This window comes from Bos mutus, chromosome 28 (genome assembly GCF_027580195.1).
Source record: "Bos mutus isolate GX-2022 chromosome 28, NWIPB_WYAK_1.1, whole genome shotgun sequence".
NCBI classification, from domain to species: Eukaryota; Metazoa; Chordata; class Mammalia; order Artiodactyla; family Bovidae; genus Bos; species Bos mutus.
Genome location: NC_091644.1, coordinates 15,638,837 through 15,663,816, shown reverse-complemented (window position 1 = coordinate 15,663,816; position 24,980 = coordinate 15,638,837). Strand labels below are relative to the sequence as shown.

At 39.6% G+C, this 24,980-nt stretch overlaps 2 protein-coding genes across 7 annotated transcripts in view; one reads left to right on the top strand and one right to left on the bottom strand.

Annotated features, from left to right (window-relative positions):
* Positions 1–1,570: 1,570 nt before the first annotated feature.
* AP3M1 (adaptor related protein complex 3 subunit mu 1) lies at positions 1,571–23,136 on the bottom strand. 4 transcript variants are annotated; one of them, XM_070364701.1, is made up of 9 exons: positions 22,981–23,136; positions 14,035–14,310; positions 13,164–13,335; positions 8,990–9,127; positions 7,458–7,543; positions 6,627–6,760; positions 5,578–5,785; positions 4,122–4,266; positions 1,571–3,655 (listed from the first exon to the last, which is right to left on the bottom strand). In XM_070364701.1, the coding sequence occupies exons 2-9, from the start codon at positions 14,305–14,307 to the stop codon at positions 3,555–3,557; spliced, it is 1,257 nt and encodes a 418-aa protein (XP_070220802.1). In that variant the 5' UTR covers positions 14,308–14,310; positions 22,981–23,136; the 3' UTR covers positions 1,571–3,554. The 4 variants fall into 4 exon arrangements, with proteins under 4 accessions (XP_070220802.1, XP_070220803.1, XP_005899994.3 ...); XM_070364702.1 differs by lacking the exon at positions 22,981–23,136 and adding an exon at positions 22,634–22,751; XM_005899932.3 differs by lacking the exon at positions 22,981–23,136 and adding an exon at positions 22,388–22,607.
* Positions 22,831–24,980, top strand: part of ADK (adenosine kinase) — a 549,091-nt gene continuing 546,941 nt past the window's right edge. Inside the window, exon 1 of one of the 3 annotated variants that reach the window (XM_070364706.1) lies at positions 22,831–22,969. In XM_070364706.1, coding sequence (XP_070220807.1) covers positions 22,905–22,969 — 65 coding nt within the window. In that variant the 5' untranslated portion in view covers positions 22,831–22,904. The remainder of the gene's footprint in view (positions 22,970–24,980) is intronic. The other 2 variants (XM_070364703.1, XM_070364705.1) reach the window with 2 other exon arrangements.

The following is a 24,980-nucleotide window of genomic DNA, read 5'->3' as shown; positions in this document are numbered from 1 at the left end:
TTAACCCAGTATTGTACTGGAAGAAGTAGAAACCAGTGGTAATACATTTACTTCACAAGTTCTGTGTAATAAAGGACAACTCTGGGGATTATACACTAGAAGGAGCAGAACTGACAAAGGCTAACAGTAAGAGGCGGAGAAGGCAATGGCACCCCACTCCAGTACTCTTGCCTGGAAAATCCCATGGACAGAGGAGCCTGGTAGGCTGCAGTCCATGGGGTCGCGAAGAGTTGGACATGACTGAGTGACTTCACTTTCACTTTTCACTTTCACGCATTGGAGAAGGGAATGGCAACCCACTCCAGTGTTCTTGCCTGGAGAATCCCAGGGATGGGGGAGCCTGGTGAGATGCCGTCTATGGGGTCGCACAGAGTCGGACACGACTGAAGTGACCTAGCAGCAGCAACAGTAAGAGGAAAGCAGGCAGATGGTACAGACCATCCCCTGGTTGACGGAGTCTGTCTTAGAAGAGTCCAGCTCTCCGAGGAGGCCATCACTATCCCCTAAGAAGCTAAAGCTGTTACATGTGCAGGCATATTGCGAGTCTACATGTCATAGTCCAAAGTCCAGGGATCCAAACAGGGCTGTGAGGCAGAGATAGCTTTCCTCTTCCTGAGGAAGCTCAAAGAGTAGGAACAGGTTCTTAAGGTGGAGCTGGGACATCAGTATTTTTGATTGATTTTTTAGATCTAAATATCACTAAAGAGGGAGAGTACCGCTGACTACATTTATCACTGCTTTAACTTAGAAAAGCTGCCGACTAGGGGAGGCAGATTCTGGGTATTCAACTCACAGGGAAATGCCCAAGGCTACTGAATTAGCTCAGCAGTATCTGGAAACAGTAGTCATGGCCTCATTTTTGCTACTCACCATATGTTCACTGGTGCGGCCTTCTTCCTGCATTATCATTATTCTCAAGTCAGATGACTCAAAGGACTACAGGATTGCTATCTTCCACGGATTCTTCTACAGTGGCACTTAAGGAAAACTCATCACATGAACTCCCTTTGAATAAAATGATGGTGACTCCTTTATGCAGAAAATAAGCTTTTGGGTTATACTCCCTTAAGAAGTTAGAACAAGAGTCTATCTGGAATTCTATGCTTGAAAAATACTTCATTACGATTAAGTATTCATGGATCTTAGTCATCAGCAGGTGGTGGTAGGGAGAGGAGCTCCATCACTTCTTGTTCAGTCTGTGGCTAGAAGGGTGAATCTTAGATACAGGGCTATTAACATAATCAGTCAAGAGAGGAGCATTTGGAAGTGTTCTGCTGCAACCCTCACACCTTGTGTGATGATGCCGAGTAAAATGGGATCATGGCTCAGCTGCTAAAGAATCCGCCTGCAATGTGGGAGACCTGGGTTTGATCCCTGGGTAGGGAAGATCCCCTGGAGAAGGGAAAGGCTACCCACTCCAGTACTCTGGCCTGGAGAATTCCATGGACTGTATACCATGGGGTTGCAAAGAGTCAGACACGACGGAGGGACTTTCATTTTCAGCCTGCTTGAACACTGAGGCATGCCTATCTGAGAATGCTCAATTAACAGTCAAGCTAAAAAAATCAACTTGTTGTTTTCATCTTTTTATTGACAGTGTAGCCAGAGCTAGAGAAAGGACTTACTGGATTCCATCAAATTAATAAATACAATAATTTAATTGCAAAAGGAAACAGTCTCCTTGGAAGTTTTAGCAGACATTACTAGAGGCAAGGGACTCTTGGCATACAATCTGCTGGGATATGGGAGGGTAGCAGAGAAAGAAAATTAGTCCATATATGGATGGTTGAGATGAGGGATTCTACAGAAAGAAAAGCAAATGTACCGATCGCTCTTTTGAGGTATGAACTCTGAAAAGGAAGACATTAAAAATGAAAAGCAACTGAACTGGGTAACCAACCTTATGCAAAGGGAATACACATTTGGCAAGATCTTAATTTTAGCTGCCAAGCTGATACTGGTTGTCCTAGAAATTGCAAAACGTGATGTTTCATATTAGATGAAAGGCAGGCTTGGTGCCATAGGCAGGCAGAGAACGCTGCTGTGCAGTGGGCTCCCTGCATCAGCACCAACCACCAGCCCTTGACAAGAATGGGGTGAGTGTAAGGGCTATTGTTAGCATATGGGAAAGGGAATTATAAGTTGAGAAGAACAAAACGAATGGAGTTACAGGGAGAAAACTAATAGCAAGAACAAGCACTTAGATCTTAACTTTCTCTATTCTTCACGTCTAATGAACCAAAATAAGTGGGCAAGGACTTCCAAGTCAGCCAAGTTAAATGATAACTGTGGGCTGACTTGCCAACCATAAAGATCAATACAGGTTTATGAGTGTTACTGAGGATTTTGTTTCTGCCTCATTTTATATGTACTTTCACCTACTTGGTCAGTAGAGTAGAGATATTTAAGTACTCCAGTGACAGTTTCAACAATAGTTTCAGAGAGGAATCTTTTGACTATAGCCTTGGGTAGCACTATGCAAAGGGAGTCCCCCTGAAAGCAAATAATGTAGGCAAATTGAAACCATTAAGAACAGGAAGAAAAAAAGATAAAAGATTAAAAAAAAATAATAATTTGACAGTATTGAGGCAGGCACATTTTCTTCCTTTATCTGAACTAGGGCATGAGGGCTTTAGGCTAATTGGTTATAAGTCGTATTAGACAAGCTTTATAAAACATGAAGACAGCAAAGGTTCACTTAAGTTTCTCTTTTACTACGTTAGTTTGTTCAAAATCTCCAATGCTTGTGCTTGCAATAACTTCCTAAAAGCAGAAGTAGAAGTAGTGTTCCCTTTTATTACCTTAAAGCATTTGCCCCTTTGATACAAATGACTTCTACTGTGCTAACAGATGAACTAAGTGGCACAAAACTGAGCTTGTACTTACTGCAGCAAGGTCCCCATAAACCAAAATCAGCTTTACATAAAAATCTCATTTATAAAAAATACAATACCAAGTACAGTGAGAATGGAGCACGGAGCAGCAGTGCTCCCTGCCAGGGCCATGTGGAGTGGCTTTTGCTACAGTGCTTGCTTAATGGCACAAGTGAAAAGCTGAATAAGGCAAACACTCGAAGAGGCAGTTCTTTGTAAACTTCTTGGGTGGGAGGAATTATTCCTCTGTTGGGACAGATGATTGGGGATGGCTACGATCGAATATGACATTCCGCTCCACTTGATACATCACATTTCAGACTAAGACAGCGTCTGCTGGCTGAGACCAGTTCACTTGTTTTAGGGGAGAGGTTATCATTGTAGACTTCTGCCTTGACTGTTAAAATGTGCAGCCTCTAGCTGGTGCCTTCCTATGGAGGAAATCACCTCTAAAATTTTCCTAAGTGGCAAGGTACAAATAAGCTAAGTCATTCAGAAGTTTCCTTAGCTTAAAGTTCCTTAAGAACCCTACATCGATAACTAAGCAACTTTGTTAGCGGTGTGTGGCTTGACACAAATGCTCTAACTAGAATATGTATTCCCACCCAATTGGTACCTAATAGTAATACACTGTGATGACACCTGGAAAACAAATACATCTTCAGGAATTCTGGCCTCTTCTCATGTCCTCACTTGGAACTTTCCAGCTTTTGTGACGTATTTGACTCCTTTAAATGGCTTATATTTCTCCCCGTACATGTCCAAGCGGTTTACTTTTAAGCCTGTGTCAAAAAGAACACGGAAGGAAAGGCACAAATTACAATCCTGGTCACATCAACCAATACAATATTTGCTTACGAAACAGAATTTACTATACAGTAAATCTGACATTAGCCAGTGTCCGTTTCAAGATCTGGAAGCAATGTTCCTTCTAGCATTCACAGATTCAAGTACTAGGAGGGTATGATTTTAGTTCAGATTCCCATATGGACAAGCAATGTCTTTTAAGGATAATTCTACTCTGAGTATAAATGATTTCTTTCTTTGTGCTTGAATGAGGGTAGGGGTGAAGGGAAGCTATGTGAAATAAGGTGCTCTCCAAAATCACTCTCATAAATCAAGGAGAGTGAGAGGCATACTGGAGTTGTTGCTCTTTGTAGAGACGGGATGTCAGTTACTCTTCTAAGCTCCTAGCAGCTGACCTCAGCAAAACTCAGTTACCCTTACACACATCAGATTTCTCCTTACCTGAAATAGCAAGCTGTTGGATCTTGAACTGTATGTTGAGGCTTGGATTCTCTTCTGGCTTGGGTGCCCCAGACTGTAAATTTACCAGTCCTTTAAGACTGGGGAGCTTTTGTGGAGTGATTTTCCCCACATCCCACGTTAGTACCTTAAAAAGGAAAAAACCAAAAACATTCTGAACTATTTATTTTTTGGAACTATTTATTAAAGACAAATGTTCAAAGACAATAAACTTCTGTACAAAATAAAGCACAGTGTCTTGGAATAAGAGACCTGGGATTTCCACTGAGTTTTACCACTAGTTAGTTCTGTGACTCTGAATGGAGAGTGAAAAAAGAAGTAGGTGCATTTGCTGAGCATCTACTTTTGGATATAATACTCTGCTCAGCACTATTCACACGCTGTCTCAGAAGTCTATGATGTAAAACTCTGTCTAATTTTAACAAAGAAACTAAAGCTAGAGTCAGATGCATTGCTGAAGGTCACTTAGAGGAAAGGCTGGGATTTGAACCTAAGGCTATCTTGTATCAACACCCTTTCCACTATGCCATCTTTACTGTTTCTCTCTGGGCTTAAGTTTAGTTTTCTGTAAAATGAGAAGATGGGCCTAAATTAGTGCTTTTAAACTTTTAGTGATGGAACCCTTTGTTCAAATGAAATACTTATTTGAAGTTACTGAGTGAGGAAGCTCAGTAACAGATGAGAAAGTAAAGCTGTTACGGTTGAAGCTGGGGTGAAGGCCAGGGATCTGGAGCTCCTGCTTAATTTCTCAGCCCTGTGTGGTCTCTGGGGAGATTCTTTGACTCCTTAGGACTAGATTAGATGATCTTTAACATTCAATGATTTTATAGTTAAATAAAAAAAGACTTCACTTACTATGCAGCTCAATGACTCTACTGAGGAAAAGAATCATATTCTTTTACCCAAGCAGGAAGCAGAGAGAAAAATCATCTTTTACAGTTTCTCTGAACTCCCTCTGCTAGAGGCAAATGTATGGAGGGTGAGAAGGCAACTTTCCTAGTGAGCATCCTCTGTGGAAGAGTATGAAATAATGCTTTAAAATTAAAAAGGAAGAGAAAGGTCTTAACTTCTTAACAATTGATATGTTGTAATATCTATTAACCATTAATAGATTATTATATGCACATAATGCTTTTCTCTTTTTAAAAAGTTTTTACATCTTCCTCATTGAAGAGTGAGTGAACCTCTGGATTATCAATGGATAAGAAAAGGCAGACTCTGAAGGAAGAAGGAATGTCTCACTTTTCTGTTCATCGACTTAGCAGCAGATGCAGGATTCTCTCCTGTGGCAGAGCACAGCACAGTCTGCATTCTAGGTTGTTAAGAGCTTTAATTTCAACCAAGATATTAGACCCTTCCCTCTGTCCTCCCATGTCCCCAGATCACAAAATGAGGATTGCAGAAACACTTGCTCACTCCTGATTTTAGGTGACTGTACCTTGGTAACTGGATCAAATGTATAGCTGCCTTGTGTTGGTGTCAGGTTCATATTCAACACAACTTTTGGCATGTGAACTGTCACTGTGATTCCTTCAATAGTTTTCCCCATGTTCTGCTTTGGTCCAATTGTAATATCAAATCTACCACAAGAACTGTTCTCCTTGAAACTGATGCTATGTTTCACATACACTGGTATTGCCACTAGACTAAAAAGAGAAAGAAAGACACAACCACAAAAAACATATAATTAATAGTGTGAGCTGTGGAGGTGGCATGAAAACCCTAGTATACAATATCTAATACCTGCAGAACTGCAGGTTCAGTATCTGAGCCAGGGCAGTTGAATATAGCACAGTGTTGTGGAACCACTGTGCTAGAAATTATACAATTTCTGAGCAGTAAGTATACAAATCAAGATATAAAATTACAGCATCAACAATTGGCACAAACAGTCCTGGTTTCAAGAAATGAATTAAGATCCCAGAGAAAGATAATTTAGAATTACACAAACTAAATATATCAGTTTCTCTGTGGTAAGAGCCAAGAAAAAATTCCTCTGCTTTTAAGTTCTGTTTTGATGTTGTCCAAATACTTTCTGATGTTTTCAAGGGACAAACCAGCTACAACCCAGGATGCTAAATCATTCATTTAAACCTCAGTGCAGAGAAGAGTGACTTCAAGCCAGTTAGTTGAGGGATGTCCTGGAGAGCTACAGGTAAGTCTATGTCCTTCTATCAGCCATAATGTCCACAGATCATAGTAAGATTATGGCATGGGTTCATGGTTTCATCCAGGTTATGCATGGTCCCAAATGCTTGCTCTCAGGTATATATTTACTATTACTCTATACTCTTAAGATTCAAACCATACTAATTATATTTTCCACATGTATTTTCACCAGTTTGTTCTGGGTCTCCTGGTGAGCGATGGCTAAAGGGAGCAATGGTGAATTGAAGTAACCAACTGTTAGAATGAAACAGGGAAAAAGTGAGTTCTACACAGCACACTGATAGATGACAGAAGATTATGGTTGATGCAACAACATACTTTTGTGAGCTGACACGGTATGATATGAGTCGGAAGTTTCCATCTGGAGGAATAAATGACAAAACTCTTTCAGATTCCCAACGCTTGAACCGAATGCAGGGGTGGAAGCTGACATCATCCAGAAGCCTTGGATTCTGCCATGGAAAAGAGAAGACAACCATATTCATAAAGTGTAATGAATAGGACAACTCCAGTCAGATATATTATGAGATCTGAGAAATATGCTTCCTTAAGATAAAGCAGTCATGTAAGTTTATTATCATGACCATATCAACACAGTCTTATCGTTTCACAATGCTTTCAAGTGTACAAATATTTTATATACATTATTATTTGAATTTCAGTAATTCAATTCCAGTAATTCCCATGAGGTAGAAAATGTGAGTGGTTTCATTTCCACTTCAGAGATGAAAAAACTGAGGTTCAAAGAAAGCTCAAGGTCAGGGCAAGTTAGAGGCAGAGACAGCCTCAGAGCTCAGTTCTCTTTGTAGTTCTCAGTGGTGTAGCATGCTGAATCTAAAATGATGAAAGATCAATGCCTTTTCACATCAACAAAGCATATAACAATTCAGTAAAAGCTGCACCACAGATCTGCAGAAGCCAGCCAGACATTTAAGCTACTTCTAATATACTCAGAGGCAAAGCCCTCTCCGCAGCCTATCCATAAAGGCAGTGCTCATCATGTAAGCTACTGTCTTTGGAAGCTGTGCTAGGAATATTTCTTACATAATCCACTGCGATCTAAAAGAAACATGTATCAGTATTTATCATTTCATTTAGTACTTCATATATAGTAGGCATGAAGGAGTTACAAAACAGAAAAAAACTTACCATGAAAGAAAGGGAAAGGTCAGGCATTCCAGAGAGCTTAATGCAAGCATCAATGACCCCCTGAATTTCTGCAAAGACCGTAGATCCTAAAGGAATAATAAAGGTATCACTGGAATATGCATGTATTCTAGTAAAATAGCTCTACTTTACTAGAGCTATCACTATATATGAAGTAATGGAAATATCTCCCAGGTGTCAGACATACTGAAGCTTTGCACATCTATTAAAAGGTTATTGGACAGAGGATCCATTACACCAGTTCAGACAACTTCTTTACTGAGTGCCATGGCCTGTTCCTATCTCTGGTTGGAATATGATGATTCTAAGGAAAATGAAACCCATCCTTATCTTTATAGAGTTAGCCTCGTAAGACTGCTGGATGTGAAGTTAAAATACTTTTTTCCCACTGATTTTTAAAATTAAAAAAAATTATTCAATTTTTAAAGGTTATTTTCCATTTAGTTATTATAAACATTGGCTATATTCCCTGTGCTTTACAGATACTTGTGAGCCTATCTTACCCCAGCTGATTGTACCTCCCATTCTCCCACCCCTTTATTGCCCCACTCCACGCTGGTAAACACTAATCTGTCCTCTGTATCTGTGAGTCTGCTTTTTTTTTTGTTAAATTCATTCGTTTGTTGTATTTTTTTAGATTCCACATATAAGTGATATATAGTATTTATCTTTCTTTATCTGGCTTATTTCATTTAGCATAATGTTCTTCAAGTTCATCCATGTTGTGCAAATGGCAAAATTTCATTCTTTTTTATGCTGAGTAATTTTCCATTGTGTATATATACACATCTTCTTTATCCATTTATCTGTTGATGAACACTTAAGCTGCTTCCACATCTTGGCAACTGTAAATAATGTTGGTTTGAACATTTTTTTTCGAAGTTCAAATATTTTAAATAAAATTAGCCAAGTTTCTAATGAAATGTTAAGAAGTAGGAACCATTATTCTTTAACAGTAGAGCAACTGTTCCATACAATGGAATTTTTATAATAAGAATGAAACTCCCTGTAGAGATAGTGTCTGTAATTCACAGTAAGTCATTTTGACATACCAACTAGCTATGTGACCTTTAACAGATTATTTAACTCTTCTAAGTCTCAGTCTCCCCCACATAACATGTGAGAGCTGGACTAGATATTTTTAGTAAAATACTACGATTCTAATACAGTACTGTTCTTTAGTCTGGGGCCTTTACTAGAAGGACTGCACACAATGTGGTTGTAAAAGGTGTGGTGCGTAGTAGATACACATCACATATTAGGCTGGATGAATGGCAAGGTAAATAAATATACGGTAATTGGCTTAAAGTAAGCTGACTTACTCTCTGATTTACAAACGTTTGGCATTTCTCAACTAGTGGTTATGAAAATTGTATGTAACCTCTGGGCAAAATAAACAGATTTGAAAACGAATGCCTTTCCGGTAAATGATACTGCCAGGGGATATCAGTTTTCTATTCAGCTTATGTCACCTGAATGGTTTTTCCCCGATAAGAAAATACGCACACAATTACCTGATTTATCTATAATTGCATCTATTTCTTCAACCACATCAAAATAGGCTTCATTGTTTGTGTACTTTACTCCTGCGCGGCGCCATGGAATGTTGGACAGCTGCCCAGTGGGGAGTGTGTCCCCAACATTGCTACTGCCTAGAAATCAGAAAAACAGAAAGCAAAGCTAACAGATAAAATGGTCACCAGAAAAGCTATTAGCAGAAAAAAAACCTCAAATAGTTTAGCTGCTTGTTCAGTGTTTGGGTTTTTCTCCACTGAGTGTAAATGGTTTACAGAATTGTCAGAGACATATCCATACCAACATGATCAAATTTCTAGAAGACAGAAATCGGCCACCTGGTCCTGTGTGTGTCTGCCAAACCAGGTTAAATTCATTTACTTATCTTTTGCTTCCTGTGTGTTACAGTAACCTAACCTAATTCCAGTGGCTTAACAACAGAATCTCCTCCTGCTGCCAGTAATGAAAACAGGCTAGATGTTTCAAAACCCTTTGCTGATTAAATGTTTGTACTGAGAATGCAGAGTGATAAGTAGGCCATTTGGTATCCAGCTTAAATTATACATGAGATGCTGCCAAACAGGTCTCTCATGTGGAGAGTAACTGGATGTGGAGTAACTGGATGAAGAACATACTCTGGCCTTTTAACATTTTAAGGTCAGCACATTCATACGGCATACCCATATGTGATATGGAAAATATTCAAAGTCTGGCTAATTTCCTGGTAAACTGACATATATCTTAAAATAAGTCTGGTTGTCCAAAACATACACCCTTGAGCTGCGACACTTTAACATTCTGGTTAATTTACATTTCCAATTCAAAAGTAGTACATGTTTAACAACAACAATGACATGTGAAAAATTAAGAAAAGTTGCTAAAAACTATCTTCCTATTATAGAAATATAGCTACTATTAACATTTTGGTATATATATTTCTTCAAACATTTCCCTCTGGAGAAGGTAATGGCAACCCACTCCAGTGTTCTTGCCTGGAAAATTCCATGGACAGAGGAGCCTGGGGCCTGGTGGGTTACGGTCCATGGGTCGCAGAGAGTCAGACATGACTTAGCGACACACACACATACACACAATCTCCCTCAAAGCAGGTTGCATCTATTATTTTTCTTCTATTTTGATAATTTTGCTTTCTTTCTGATTTCACTTTAAAATATATAATTGACCCTTGAACAACACAGGGTGTAGGGGTGCTGATTCCTGTGCAGATGAAAATCCATATATGATTTTACAGTTGGCCTTCTCAAAACGTGGTTCTGCATTAACAGATTCAGCCAACTGCGTGGACTGTGTAGTACTATAACATGTATTTATTGAAAAAAATCTGGACTTAAGTGGACTCTTGCCGTTCAAACCCATGTTTGGTTGTAGTTGCAGTCCAATCACACATACAACTTTGTAGTGTGATTATGCCGATGAGCCTGTCTCCAACCCTGCTGCTTTCCAGAATTTTCTAAAAAATACTGCTTTAATCTTCCTTCTCAAAACCTTGAAATGCTATCCCACTGGTTTTATGATAAAAGCTAAATATTTAGCCTAGAATTCAAGGACTTCCTCAACTTAACTTTTTATTTCATGACTCAACTGAAAAACAGCTCTGCTTCTATTAAACAGGTTAACACAATTCAAGATTTTTCCACTGTGTGTTTTTTCTCATATGGTTCTATCTATGAAGAATGTTCTTATTCCTCCCCTCCCTTCCTAAATTCTTTTGATTCTCCAGGTCCCTGCCCTAGGACCACCCACTACAGTTCAAGAGAGATTACTTCACCCACTGAACCACTCTCTTGATCTTTATTGTGTATTATAAACTTTAAAATTTTTTTGGTGGGAATATTTATTTATACAAGCTGGAATCAAGATTGCTGGGAGAAATATCAATAACCTCAGATATGCAGATGACACCACCCTTATGGCAGAAAGTGAACAGGAACTAAAAAGCCTCTTGATGAAAGTGAAAATGGAGAGTGAAAAAGTTGGCTTAAAGCTCAGCATTCAGAAAACGAAGATCATGGCATCTGGTCCCATCACTTCATGGGAAATAGATGGGGAAACAGTGGAAACAGTGTCAGACTTTATTTTTTTAGGATTCCAAAATCACTGCAGATGGTGACTGCAGCCAGGAAATTAAAAGACGCTTACTCCTTGGAAGGAAAGTTATGACCAACCTAGATAGCATATTCAAAAGCAGAGACATTCATTGCTTTGCCAACAAAGGTCCGTCTAGTCAAGGCTATGGTTTTTCCTGTGGTCATGTATGGATGTGACAGTTGGACTGGGAAGAAAGCTGAGTGCCGAAGAATTGATGCTTTTGAACTGTGGTGTTGGAGAAGACTCTTGAGAGTCCCTTGGACTGCAAGGAGATCCAACCAGTCCATTCTAAAGGAGATCAGCCCTGGGATTTCTTTGGAGGGAATGATGCTGAAGCTGAAACTCCAGTACTTTGGCCACCTCATGCGAAGAGTTGACTCATTGGAAAAGACTCTGATGTTGGGAGGGATTGGGGGCAGGAGGAGAAGGGGACGACAGAGGATGAGATGGCTGGATGGCATCACTGACTTGATGGACGTGAGTCTGAGTGAACTCCGGGAGTTGGTGATGGACAGGGAGGCCTGGCGTGCTGCGATTCATGGGGTCGCAAAGAGTCGGACACGACTGAGCAACTGAACTGAACTGAACTTATTTATAATTATGGGCAACCTGTTATGGTTGTGTGTGTGTGTGTGTGTGTGTTTTCTTTCTTGGCAGTGCTGCATAGCTTGTGGGATCTTAGTTCTCCAACCACGGAATGAACCCAGGTCCCAGCAGTGAAAGCACCGACCCCTAACCACTGGCCCACCAAGGTATTCCACACCCCCTCTTTTTTTCATTTAACAGCACATGATGTGTACCCTCTAATGTCACGACACTGTCTACAAAGTTATGGAATTGTATTTCAGAATCTTACACTGTTATTTATATGTTTATTTTTTTCCCTCAGTTTCTCATCCAGAGTTTACATTTTAGGAGCAAAGAAATCTCGTCTTATCTTTCCTTAAATTTCTCCTGATACTTATTCTTGAGGATTAGGATGAATAATGGAAAGACCACATTCTTATAGACCTTGTTTACCCATTTTTTAGGTCAGTGCACTTGGAAAGGAGTTTGCAATGGTGGACAGTATACATGGAGTATATATGGAGTACATACATGGAGTGGCATATAACAGTTCATAGAAATTTTTCTCTAGAAGACTTTGATACTTTCAAAACAATATTGTCATCTGAATAGCTCTAATTTCTAGCTATACTTATGAACTAAAGCAAAATTAGAAGTTTGCAACACAAGTACAAGGCCCATAATGCATAAAATCTCACAAATACATTAATTTTCTCTCTTTAATACATCTTTTATATATGTAAAATAAAGACTTGAAGGAGGTAAGATATACTCTATGGTGCAGAGTCTTAAACTTTCTATACTCTAATAATTGTGTGGTATGCAGTGGTAAAGAATCCGCCTGCCAATGCAGGAGATGCAGGCAGCATGGGTTCAATTCCTGGGTTGGGAAGATCCCTTGGAGAAGGAAATGGCAACCCACTCCACTATTCTTGCTTGGTAAATCCCATGGACTGAGGAGACTAGAGGGCTACAGTCCATAAGGCTGCAGAGTTGGACGCAACTTAGCGACTGACACAGGGTAATGCCAGTTTTAAAATGCTACTTTTTAAATTTTATTTTTTGTTTTTTTCCCCAGCTTTACTGAGATATAATTAACATATAACACTGTATTAGTTTAAGGTATACAACATAATTATTTGGTATATATATATTACAAAGTGATTACTACAACAGTTAACAGCAGCCAGTACACTGGCTTATGGTTAACTGGGATAATTTATTCAGTGTTACTATTCAGTGTTAAACAATAGCAATAATATTGCTGTAGTCTTGAAGCAAAACTTATAACAAAAGAGTAATAACCAAAAACTCTTATCATTTAAGATATAGGTTCTTTTCATGAAAAGAAATATACTGATATATCCATTTTAACATTACCACTAACTATAATTCTGGCCAAAATGGACTACCTTAATAATCTGCCAGATCACAAGCAAAAATGAATTGTTTATGAAGTTTTAATGGCTCAGTTCCTAATAGACTGTTTTACCTTACCTGTAATAGAGTTGACGACAGAACGCAGAATTGTTGGTGGTTTAATCAATTCTTTCAAGATGTTAGATTCAGTAGCCAGTGGAAATCCATTGTCCAACATTTCTTCCAAGAGCTCATATACTATGACCACATTATCCTTAATTGCAGCCTCCGAACACTCACCAAAGTAGTCCTAATAAAATATACATAGTATTGCACGATGGAAGGCACGAAAAAGGTTTGCTAAATATTTTTTATTCTATTATAAAGGGTATATTTACAGTAGCATAATTCACTGTTTAAGATGTTGAAAATATGTAAACCAGAGGGAAAAAAGCCCTCTATAATTCTATATACTATATCAATATTTTCTTAATATTTTTAGATTGAACTGAATTCCTACTACAAATTATGCCAGAAAGTACACTGAAATGTTAAAACAGAATAAGAACTATAAACTTCATTTTCCCTGATTAGGTACTCCAAAAAACACAGATTAGTTTTAAACTACTGGTACATTAAGCAAGATAAGAAAAAAAATAAAATTTAAGTAATGCAAGATTTCATAACCTATAAAAACTTTGGTGCCATTCAAAGAATTGCATGTCGAGAGCACTATTATTTCCTGATGACATAATTTATAATACATTAAAAAAAATACAGTTTCTGTGACCATGAGATTGTTCTGTTCTCATAAAATAGGGGCAGCCGTGTGTGCTACTTGTATGCCCTATTAAAAAGGTTTACATTTTATGAACATATGCTTAGTTAGAAAGAAGAGGGACAGAGAGAGAGGGAAACAGACTGTACATCAAAATTAAAGAATATAATTATGTCCCACCTCGAACTAACTTGAATAATCCAAATTCAAAAGACTTGATGAATAACCAACCTGAAAAGTGTCAGCAACTCGATGTAGGAACTCAATTACAAAGAGAGGTGGTACTTCAGTCTGTATGACAGAGACAAAGAAGAGCTTATCCCGGTAGATACTGATGAGGTAGTGGTGAGGTGTTGAAATAACAGGTGGTACATTTTCAACATCAGCAGCTTTCTCTTGAGCTTCAAAGAAATAATCACAGACAGACTGGCTCACAACGCTCTTCCAGTGCTTCTCTAGAAATATGTCACCGGAACAGTTTATGAGAAACAGACTGTGGATCATTTTCTGTGGGAGGAAAATGTTTAAATTTAGTATATATCAAAGAAAAGTATCTTCGTATTATCTGGACACCAAAACCAGACCAAGGCAATACAAGAAACTACAGACCAACATCTGTAGACAGATGTAAAAATTTTCAATAAAATACTAGCAAACTGAATCTAGCAACATTTAAAAAGGTTATAATCCTGACCAAGTGGGATTTATTCGAGAATGCAAGGTTGGTTCAACATGTGAAAATCAATCAATATACAATTCTCATAAAATAAAAGACAAAAATACAATTATTTCAAGAGGTGCAGAGTATCATTTGACAAAATCCAACCACCTTTGAGATAAAAGCATTTAAACTAGCAACAGAAAGAAACTTCCTCAGCCTGATAATGAGCATCTGTGAAAATCCTATAGCTACCATTTAATGCTTAAAGACCAAAAGCTTTCCCTTAATATAAAGAACAAACAATACTCCATTTTCACTACTTCTTTTCAACATGGTACTGGAGGTTGTAGCCATGACAACTAAGCAAGAAAACGAAACACTGCAGCTATGTGCGGAAACAGTGTTGAGTTCTTCAAAAAGTTAAAGACAGAGTTACCAAATGACCCTACAATTGTACTCCTTTATACTCAAGAATGGAGAAGGAAATGGCAACCCACTCCAGTGTTCTTGCCTGGAGAATCCCAGGGATGTGGGAGCCTGGTGGGCTGCCGTCTATGGGGTCACAGAGTTGGACACGACTGAAGTGACTTAGCAGCAACATACTCAAGAAAACTGGAAACATATGCCCATACAAAAACTTTTACACAAATGGTTGTAGCAACATTATTTATAACAGCCAAAGAGTGGAAATAATTCAAATGTATATCAATTGATGAATGGATTCATTAACCAATTAATGGATAAATAATACTGATAAATATCTGAAATAAAATATTATTTAGCCATAAAAAAGAGTGATGTACCAGTACATGCTACAACAGAATGGATCTTTAAACATTATGCTAACCAGATACAAAAGACCATAGATTGTATGATTCCATTTGTATGAAATGTCTAGAACAGGCAGATCTATAGAGACAAAGTAGATTAGCCATTGCCAGGGGTTGGGTAGAGGGAGAAGAATGGGGAATTACTGGTTTTGCATTTCTTTTTGAGGTGATAAAAATCTTCTGGAATTAGAAATGATGGTTGCACAACTTTGTGACTATACTAAAAGCTACTAAACTTCACATTTTTAGAATACTGTGCACTTTAGTTTTTAGTATTAAAAAAGATGAAGTGAAGTGAAGTTGCTCAGCCATATCCGACTCTTTGCGACCCCATGGACTGTAGCCTACCAGGCTTCTCCGTCCATGGGATTCTCCAGGCAAGAGTACTGGAGTGGGTTGCCACTTCCTTCTCCAGGGGATCTTCCCGACCCAGGGATCGAACCCAGGTCTCTAGCATTGTAGGCAGGTGCTTTACCCTCTGAGCCACCAGGGAAGCCCTTAAAAACTTACCTTAAAAAAGGTTAAGTTTTAATTTAAATTATTTCAATTAACACAAAGTATTCTTTAATACTCTGCAACACAGAAGTCTACCCCCAGGTGGATTGACAGAAATATGTACAAATGTACACAAAAAACATGCATAACAATATACTGTAGTAGTGAAGACTATTACTGGTTATTAATAGTAAATGGGAAAATAAATTAATATATTAAAATGAAACAGCAATGAAAATGAATGAATTATTGCTACATGAAACAAATATGGACAAATCTTACAAATACAATACTGAACAAAGCCAGACACAAAAGGATACATGCAGTATTTATATTAAGTTCTAGAACAGACAAAACTATAGTTAAGAAAAATCAAACGGTTTCTATTATGAAGGAGAATGCGGGTGGTGACTTAAGTGAGGCACAGGGTTGGCCTTCTAAGGTACTGGTAATGTTTATTTCTTGATCTAGATGATGGTTACAAGTTGTGTTCATTCTGTGTTAATTTTTTGGGTTTTTTGTTAAAAGCTTGAATACTTTTCTGAGTGTTAGTTATACTTCAAATAAAGAGTTTATTGTCCTTGTAATGTGGGAGACACTGGACAAATATCTAATTACGTTAACTCGCTTTCTTTTATATGAATAATATCAGTATCAATAACTTAGTCTTAGAGGTCCATTCATTCAAAATTACAGTGCTGAATGATAAATGTAGCCTAAGGAGAAAGAATGTAAAATCTATTAATATAGTTTCTAAGCATGAAGACAAACTGCAAAGAGGAAAGGAAGAGTTTTCAGAATGAATTCAATTCTATCGACAGGGAAAACGATGACAACCTGACCAGTTCTTTTCAGAGGAAGTCATTTACTTAATGAAAGCAGTTGACATTTAAAGACTTATCTGATAATTTTCTCTTCCCATGTGGTGCATGCTCAATAGTTACTAATTTAAATAATACTAATTAATAAGATGTGCTTTAGTAATTACTGTATTAATAAATATGGGTGCTGTTAATGGTTTAGGCTTCCTATTTATTAGAAAATGTTTCTTTGTTCAAATGCATCTCTACTTAGCCAAGTAGTCAACCTTGATTGAGTTGGCAGCAATAAACCCTGACAGCTAAGGCTTTGGACCTACTAAATTTTTCCAGATTAATACCCACACTCAGTCAACCCAGTCATGCCTGACTCTTTGCGACCCAATGGACTATAGTCTGTCAGTCTCCTCAATCCACAGGGTTTCCCAGGCAAGAATACTGGAGTGGGTAGCCATTTCCAGATAAATATCTGGAACCTGCTAAAATTTTCCACTTTATCTAGTCAGATGTCTTGTTTAGTAAGTTTGCTTTGTGTCAGTTTCCATTTGAGTGTTAAAATAGCACCACTGGGATACAGAGACTTACTATTCAGAACCTACTGATTTTTAACTATTACCTCTGCTCTCTGATATGTTAAAAAAAAAAAAGGAACAGGGCTATCCAGAAATAAGATCTGCGATTAAAGTTGCATTATATACCTTTTGTGGAATAAAATTTTCACCTGAAATATAAAGTACGGATTAAAGTGGAACTTTTGTAATGAACGCAATGAGACCCAGGCTTGAGGACTTCAGGCGAGCCATCTATGGAATATAGCATCTTTCACAATAACTAATTTTCAGCTTCAAAGTGTTTTACTCATTAAAGATGAATGAATTAATAATATCTAAAACTGAATACTTACTGTGGGCCAGGCACTATCCTAGGCACTTTACTTACATTATCTTCTTTAATCCTCATAATCAACGCTATAAATACTTATCCCCATTTTTCAGATTAGACAAGAATGTCTGGAAATGATAATTATGATAATTATCTAAGGTCATATAGTAAGTATCAGAGCTAGGATTCAAACCCACATCCAGTTGAATCTTGAGCTCCTGTTCTTACTTGCCTCCCAGAAGCTAATTATCATGAACACACTCTACTGCAGTAGTGTCCAGTAATATTTCCTGTACTGATGGCCATGTTCTCTACTTCTGCTGTCTCATATAGCAGCCACTGGTCACATGTGAACACTTGAAATGTGGCTAATGCAACTGATGTACTGAAGTTTTAATTTTAATCAAATTTAAATAACTACACGGAGCTAATGGTTATCATATTGGACTGGACAGCAAATGTGCTGTTTGAACTTAAAATTTAAGAGAATGAGTTGAAGGATATGTTTCTTGTTTAGTTAGAAGCCAAATGTATTCTAATAAATTACGTACAGCAGACATTATGTTTGAGAGAGCTGACAGTTATCTTCACCTATTTATCCTAAAGAAAGTATAGTTCGCATGGATCTTTGCTACTTTACTCTTACAATATACCCTAAAAAAGCTGCTGTTGAATAAGTGACTTCGTAGTTTCTTTATTTGAAGGGCCAATTCCTACTTGTCGTCTTAAGCTGGTGAAAAATTCTTTCCAGGAAAAGTTTCCACCAAAGCTGTTTTTATTGGCACCGTCCAGGTCTCAGAAGAATAGAGTAAGTCAAACCACCATCTGGATTTACTGCTGTTGTCCTGAGCGCTGAGATGGAAGCATAGTACCTGCAGCTTTCAAAGTGCGCAGCTTTAAAACCGATCTTAACCTTCTACTATAGGGAAAGAGAGCTTATTTCTTCTATCCATATTAAGACCAAGGGCCTAGTGCAAAAAACAAATACTGCATGCAGCTGTGTAAATTAAGGTGTTTCTTTAGCTACTTACCCTTTGAGTAGCCGCAGTTACTTCTTCCATTATTTTAATAAACTTTCTGGGAAAGCTACCACAACTATCCTTTTGTTCCAGTGACTTCAGAGTCAGAAAACAGAATTCTCCCAGCTTATATTAAAGCCACTTAAGAAACTGTGTTTAGAGGCAGTTCCATCAGAGCTTCAGTTGCAGCTTAAATATTTCATAAACCCTCTTTACTGAATGTTGAACACATGCAGCCTGATGACTCACAAACAATGCAATCACAATAGTCAAAATACCCTTGGAAGAGAGTGACTAAAAAAGAAAATGTATTCCTTCTGTATATAACAGAATGGAGGCACAGAAGGGCGTGTATCTAAGGTGAGAGAATGAAACCAGAAAATATTTTAGTCATTCTGATTTTTAACCAATATTCTGACCATTGTTCATTCAACAAAGTTTTGTATGTTTTCTATATTAAGCAATGGGGATACAAGTTGAACAAAACAGAGTCTCTGAACTCAAAGCATTTAGAGTTCAGCAAAGAAAACAAACAATTTAATACAGTAAGATAACAGGGGAAATACTGTGCTATAAAAATCCACAAGGCTTCAAGGTGAGAAAGAACATAAGATAAAGAAACCCAGTACAAATTTAGCAACTTCAGAAGGTGGATGGCGGTGGTGAGATAAAAATGGAGAAAAGCAGATATTGGTTCACTTTGTCCCCAGTGCAATGCAAAAAGTCATTTTTTAAATGGTTTTATGCAAGGGATTCATGTAATCCAATTTATAGTTTTAAGAAAGATCGCACTATAGAAATTGGATAATTGGGCAATTGAATATTGTGACATTAGCTGAGAGATGACTTATGTGGGGGCCTATCTAGAGTGCTGACAATACAGATGAAGCAAAATGAAAAGGTAAGAGAAACATTTAGGGTTGAGCAAAGTTTTGGGGGTAGAGACGGGGCAGGGGACATGAGAGGGAAAAGGAATTTAGTTCTGGTCCTATATAATCTGACCCAATTCTGGATATATTTGACCCCAATGGATATATTCAAAACACCACTGTATACAGAGGTCTGGTGCTTCAGAGGGAAGCCAAACTGGAGATAGATTTGTGAGTACTGTAACCATGATTTTTTATTAATGGAAATTATAACAAAAGGAGAGTAAAACTGCAAAGAGAGAACGTATATAGTAGAAGAGAACCTATAGAAGGAACTTCAACATTTGAGAAGCATATGGATCAAGTCAGCCTACAAAAAGAATGAGAAAATGTGGCTGAAGATGGATAAGAAAAAAAAAAGGGAGCAGAGTTTTTTAAGTAACTAGAGTATGTCAGTCAGTGTGTTTCCAGAACAATGGAGTGGTAAACACTTTAAATGGCACAAAGAGGTCAAGCTATAAGAGAAACTTAAAATATCTGTTATTTTACAGTGTTCCTCAACTTTCTTTTCATTATTGCATCTGAAGAGGCCTTTTCAGAGCCCCATTCATTCATACCCCTCCTCCATAAAATTATTAAAATCACAGAATATTTCTGTATATCTCTTTATGTACCATATCTGTGCTTTATACATAGAAAGTATGATTTTTTTTTCCTCATAAGAAGCAAATTTTGTCCCTGATGAGAATGTACAATTTAGAGGCTATTGGTGATCTCAGTGAAAGAAGTTTCACTGTAGCTCAGTGGAATGCTGGCAAAAAGATATACTACAGTGGGCTGAGAAGGACATAGCAAGAAGTGGGAAAAACAGAGATAAGAAGACTAGATGATACAGTCAAGAACTATAGCTGTGAAGGAGAAGGCAAGAAAATAAAGGGGAATAGTTCATAAAGTTAAGGAAGGATATTTTTAAATGCTAAAGGAAAAATGTAAGTAGAAGGGAGGCTGATGATGGGAGAGCGGGAATAAGTTAAAAAAAAAAAAAAAAAAAAGAGGACTCTGAGAAGCTAGGGGAGGATGGCACTGGGAAACTTGGTGAAAGCATGTGTCTTTCCTAAGGAGAAGGGGCACTTTTCCCTCTTTAAACAGAAGGAAAGCAGATTTGTATACCTGGTTGCAAGATGATGGCTTCTATTTTTTCTGTGCAAGAGGAGAGAAGGTCATTTGTTGAGAAAGTGAATTTCTCCTCTCTACAAATACCATTTGTTGTGTGTGAATTAAAATATTACTGAGCTACTTAAATATATCTAGTCTGCAGGGAACTCCAATAGTCTAGTATGTTGACTATTTAGAAAAACAGTCAACATAATTGTAAAATTACGTAAAACTTGTAAAATCCTAAGATTCAGTAAGAAAAGCTAATCTTGTTGCCAAGAGAGCTTCCCAACTAAAGGCATATTAGGATTCCAATAATTTTTCTCTCATCTCAATCCTCTACTTTTCCTATGGTTCAACTGAAAGTGTCCTCTGTCCTTTCCAACAGTAATCCTTTCACTCTAATTCTGATCCCATCCCCTCTCCTCTCTTCCAAGGTCTTCTTCTTTCTTCAATCTTTAATCTTGTACATGAGTTACTTGCTCATAAAGTGCCTTGTATCCTTTAAAGCAAACCCCAAACCTTTTAGGGAGCTTGCAAACAATTTTTCTCTTCATGCGCCACATGAAGAAGCATTAGTCTACACTTGCAGTCTCTCCTCTCAATAACTGACTCTTATTAAAGCAGTTCTTGCAAATGACCCAATGACTTCTTAATCATCAACTCCAACAACCTATTCTCAGACTTCAACTTCCTCCTTTGATCTTTGCAGCATTTCATGTCACTGTTAAGTGTCTGCCAAACAAAACAAACACTTATTACCAAAATTATATGAAACTTCACCTGTTTTGGTTTTCACCTGGAAAGTTTTTTTTCAACCTTTCATCTCCATCTAAACTACTGTCTCAAAATGGATATAGCCCAAGTCCTACAAAATTCCTCCTTTCTCACGTGTTGTTGTTTAGTCGCTAAGTCGTGTCCGACTCTTTTGAGACCTCATGGAATTGTAGCCCACCAGCCTCCTCTGTCCGTGGGATTTCTCAGGCAAGAATAATGGTGGGGTGCCATTTCTTCCTAATCCAGGGATCGAACCCAGGTCTCCATCATTGACAGGCAGATTCTTTACCACTGAGCCACTTGGGAAACCCTTCTCAGGAAGACTACTAATTTGAAACAAGTATCAACAAGTCTTCCCTGTAGCTCAAAGAGTTAAGAGTTCTCCTGCAATGCAGGAGACCATGGTTCGATTCCTGGATCAGGAAGATCCTCCGGAGAAGGGAATGGCAATCCACTCCAGTATTCTTGCCTGGAAAATCCCATGGACAGAGGAGACTGGCGGGGTCCGTGGGGTCGCAAAGAGTCGGACACGACTGAGTAACTACTACTACGCTATCAACTTCTTAATTGAGCTCCAACTTCAATCCAAATCCAACTGTCACCTCCTCAGTTTAAATTCCTATTAACTCATTTTTGAAGAACTGCAACACCCTTCTCACCGTATTCACCGAGGCTCATCCAGGTGCCACCCTCTAACAGGACGCCCGCTCGCGTCAGTTAGGGATTTTGTCCTCCAAAGTAGAAGCCTGGGGTTGAGGTCCGAGTTGTCGGTTCTCCAGCTCTCCGTGCGTGACAAGACCTTTTTGCCGCGCCGAAGCACGACAAGCGACCCCAATGAGCCTGAACCTCTTGAGCTTGAGGCCTGAGAACACTGGGCTGTAGGTGTACCGTTCCCTTCCGGCCTAGCTGGCAAGAAAGACCGGAAGGCCGGGAGGAAGGCGCGGCTCCGGTCCACAGCACCGGAGGCGCTTCCACACCCCTGGCTGGAAGCGGAGGTCTAACTAGTCAGTCTACTTCCCAGCTTTCGTGATGTCCCCTGTCCGTAGACCACCCCCCCTCCCCCGCCCCTCACACTCACCCCGGCTCCTGGGCCTGTCAGTGATTAGACGCGGGGTCCTCTCCGGACCGAAGCTGAGACAGCTGAGAAAGCCGTGAGGACCCTGCAGTTGGGATGCCCAGTAGATTGCCTGACTAACAGCGTCAATATAACCAATAGTTTTAGGAAGAGTAAACGAGCGGGAAGACGCTGAATGAGAAGACGTCTTTTGAATTTTAGGATATTATCTTCTGAATCATCCAGGTCTAGAAGAATGAGAGCTTTCACCTCTTTTGGACTCAGGCGCTCATCTGCAGCCTAAACCAGTCTGGGGTGTCCCTGGAGTCGAGCGCGCGGGGTCTGGAAGAGCTGTGTACTAGCCAATGGGTAAGGCCAAGAGGTAGGGCCAAAAGACTAGGGCTGGGAGAGGCACAAACTGGGAGGAGCCAAAGGGGGCGGGGTTTAGTGACAAGGAGGCGGTGATGCGGCGAGGGGGCGGGGAGAGGGAGCCGAAGGGGTGGGGCGAGCCCTGGAGCGTAAGTGAGGTGGGAGCGCGAAGATGGCAGCGGCAGAGGAGGAGCCAAAGCCCAAAAAGCTGAAGGTGGAAGAGCCTCCGGCGCTGAGGTGAGCCCTACCTGACATAGGGTGGAGGGCGACGAGCTGCCGCTAGCCAGGGGCCACGTAGGGTTGCGCGACCGAGGCGCTGGGTGGTAACCTCAACCCCCGGTATGGGGCCAACGCACGGGACGGGTAGCTCTGGTAGTTGCCCGCCTGGCTGCGACCCTTTGCCCGCTGTCCGCCCAGTTTGGCCCAGTCGCCTCAGGCTCCGGAGACGCTCCGCCGCCCTTGACCAATCAGAGCGCCGGCCGGGGTGCGGAGCCGGCTTTGGGTAGGCTGCGGGCGCCACGTGGGAGCCCGCCCCCGCTTGGCTGTGAGACCCGGGAGGACCGGACCGGACCCGATCTGAGCCGAGTCAATCGCGGCCACTTCCTCTTCCCTGGGGGATGATGAGGAGAATGCCCAGCGACTGGCCTACCCTGAGGCAAAGACAGAAATTTGGGGTATTTTTCGTAAAGGTCGCGGAAGGGCGCTTTGACCTTCCTTTTAGTACTTAGGTGGATCTGAATGCTGGTACCTTTGCAAATCCTCTACCAGGAACCAAGACCCCGCCTCCGAGGCTTTGCGGGAGTGGGGTCGGGGATGTGGGGATGGCATTTGCCAAAATGGTTAGGAAAGGTTAATTTTTCTTCTTTGCACTTTTGGCAGCAGTGGAGATAGTTCTACACCTAACATATGATTTGATGTTGCAACTTTTACTTACAATATGCACGTTTCTTGATGATTTTGAAATGCTCCTTGGAAGGCAGTGGGTTTTCTATGTAAAGCTAGATATATAAAACTGATTTAAAACTATTGGGACACTCCTGATTATACAAATTTCGTTTCTTCCAACATGATCCTTCTTCACTTTTGAAAGAACTAATCTTTCATGTTTGAAAAGATCACTTAGGAGTCCCGTGGTCTGTTCACGCTGTTTTCAATGGATGGTGACGAAATCCCTGCCAGTACCTTTAATATATTCATATTACCTTCAAAGGGCCAAAGTGTTAGTGTGCCTACCTTATATAAAGAAAATAAACTCCCCCCCCCCCTCCCCCGCCACGACTCAGGATGTTCTGTTTTCGTTTTAAGCTTTCAAACTACAGACTAAAGCAAAGGCTTTTGAGTCAGACCTACCTGGATTTGAGTTGTTTGGAGAAGCAAACTGACTGAAACCGCCCACTCTGGCCAGGCAATGTAGTAACCGTTTGCCGTGAGTTATTTTACCATAGGAGGTCGTGGTAAGGAACACGGAATTAACAAGCCACCTTTAACCAGATGAATTTGGGAAGGGTCAAAAGGAGACACCACGTGTCCAACCATCTCCCAGAATCTTTCTCACTGACATCCATCTTGGCTAAGCAATGCCTGTTCCACCAGGGAGGAAGGACCCTGAATGAGAAAGATTGGCCAAAGACAACCCGGAAACTAATCCCATCACCATAAAACTTCAGACTTCAAGAAACACAGCAGAGCAGTTCTCCTGGGTTCTGTTAACCTACTGCTCTCCGGCAGGCGTCCCTTTCCAATAAAGTCCCTTGCTTTGTCAGCATGTGTGTCTCCTCAGATAATTCATTTCTGAGTGTTAGACAAGAGCCCACTTTTGGGCCCTGGAAGGGGTCCCCCTTCCTGCAACAAAGGCATATGCTTTCCTTGAAAAGCACCTTCTTAACAAAGTTTCCTCTACCAAATTGAAGACAGCTCCAACTTTTTCCCCTCCTATCCTACTAAAGATGCAGCCTTTAGATTTTTCTCTTATGCACCTCCATTTTCAAAGTGCTTTCCTCTTCTACAGATGAGAAAATGGAAGCCTAGATGAAACAGTAAAGGAACTGAAGTTTGAACGCAAAGAATCTGGGTGCAAGTTCATTGTTATCTGACTTCACCGTGCCTGCTTTTATACAGTCACCCAAGATATGCTTCTCTCTGACATGCAGCCTTAAAAATAATCATAAAAAATAATGTTTAATATGTATTGTTTCAGCATTTTACCTATTTTAACTCAATTCAATCCCTCAACAACTCTTCAAGGTAG

Coding starts and splice junctions, on each gene's coding strand:
- AP3M1 (XM_070364701.1), bottom strand. CDS start 14,307: ATGATCCACAGTCTGTTTCTCATAAACTGTTCCGGTGACATATTTCTA. Junction 7,544..8,989: donor TGCAATTATAGATAAATCAG/GTAATTGTGTGC, acceptor TTATTCCTTTAG/GATCTACGGTCTTTGCAGAA. Junction 5,786..6,626: donor TACCGTGTCAGCTCACAAAA/GTATGTTGTTGC, acceptor TTCTCTTTTTAG/TCTAGTGGCAATACCAGTGT.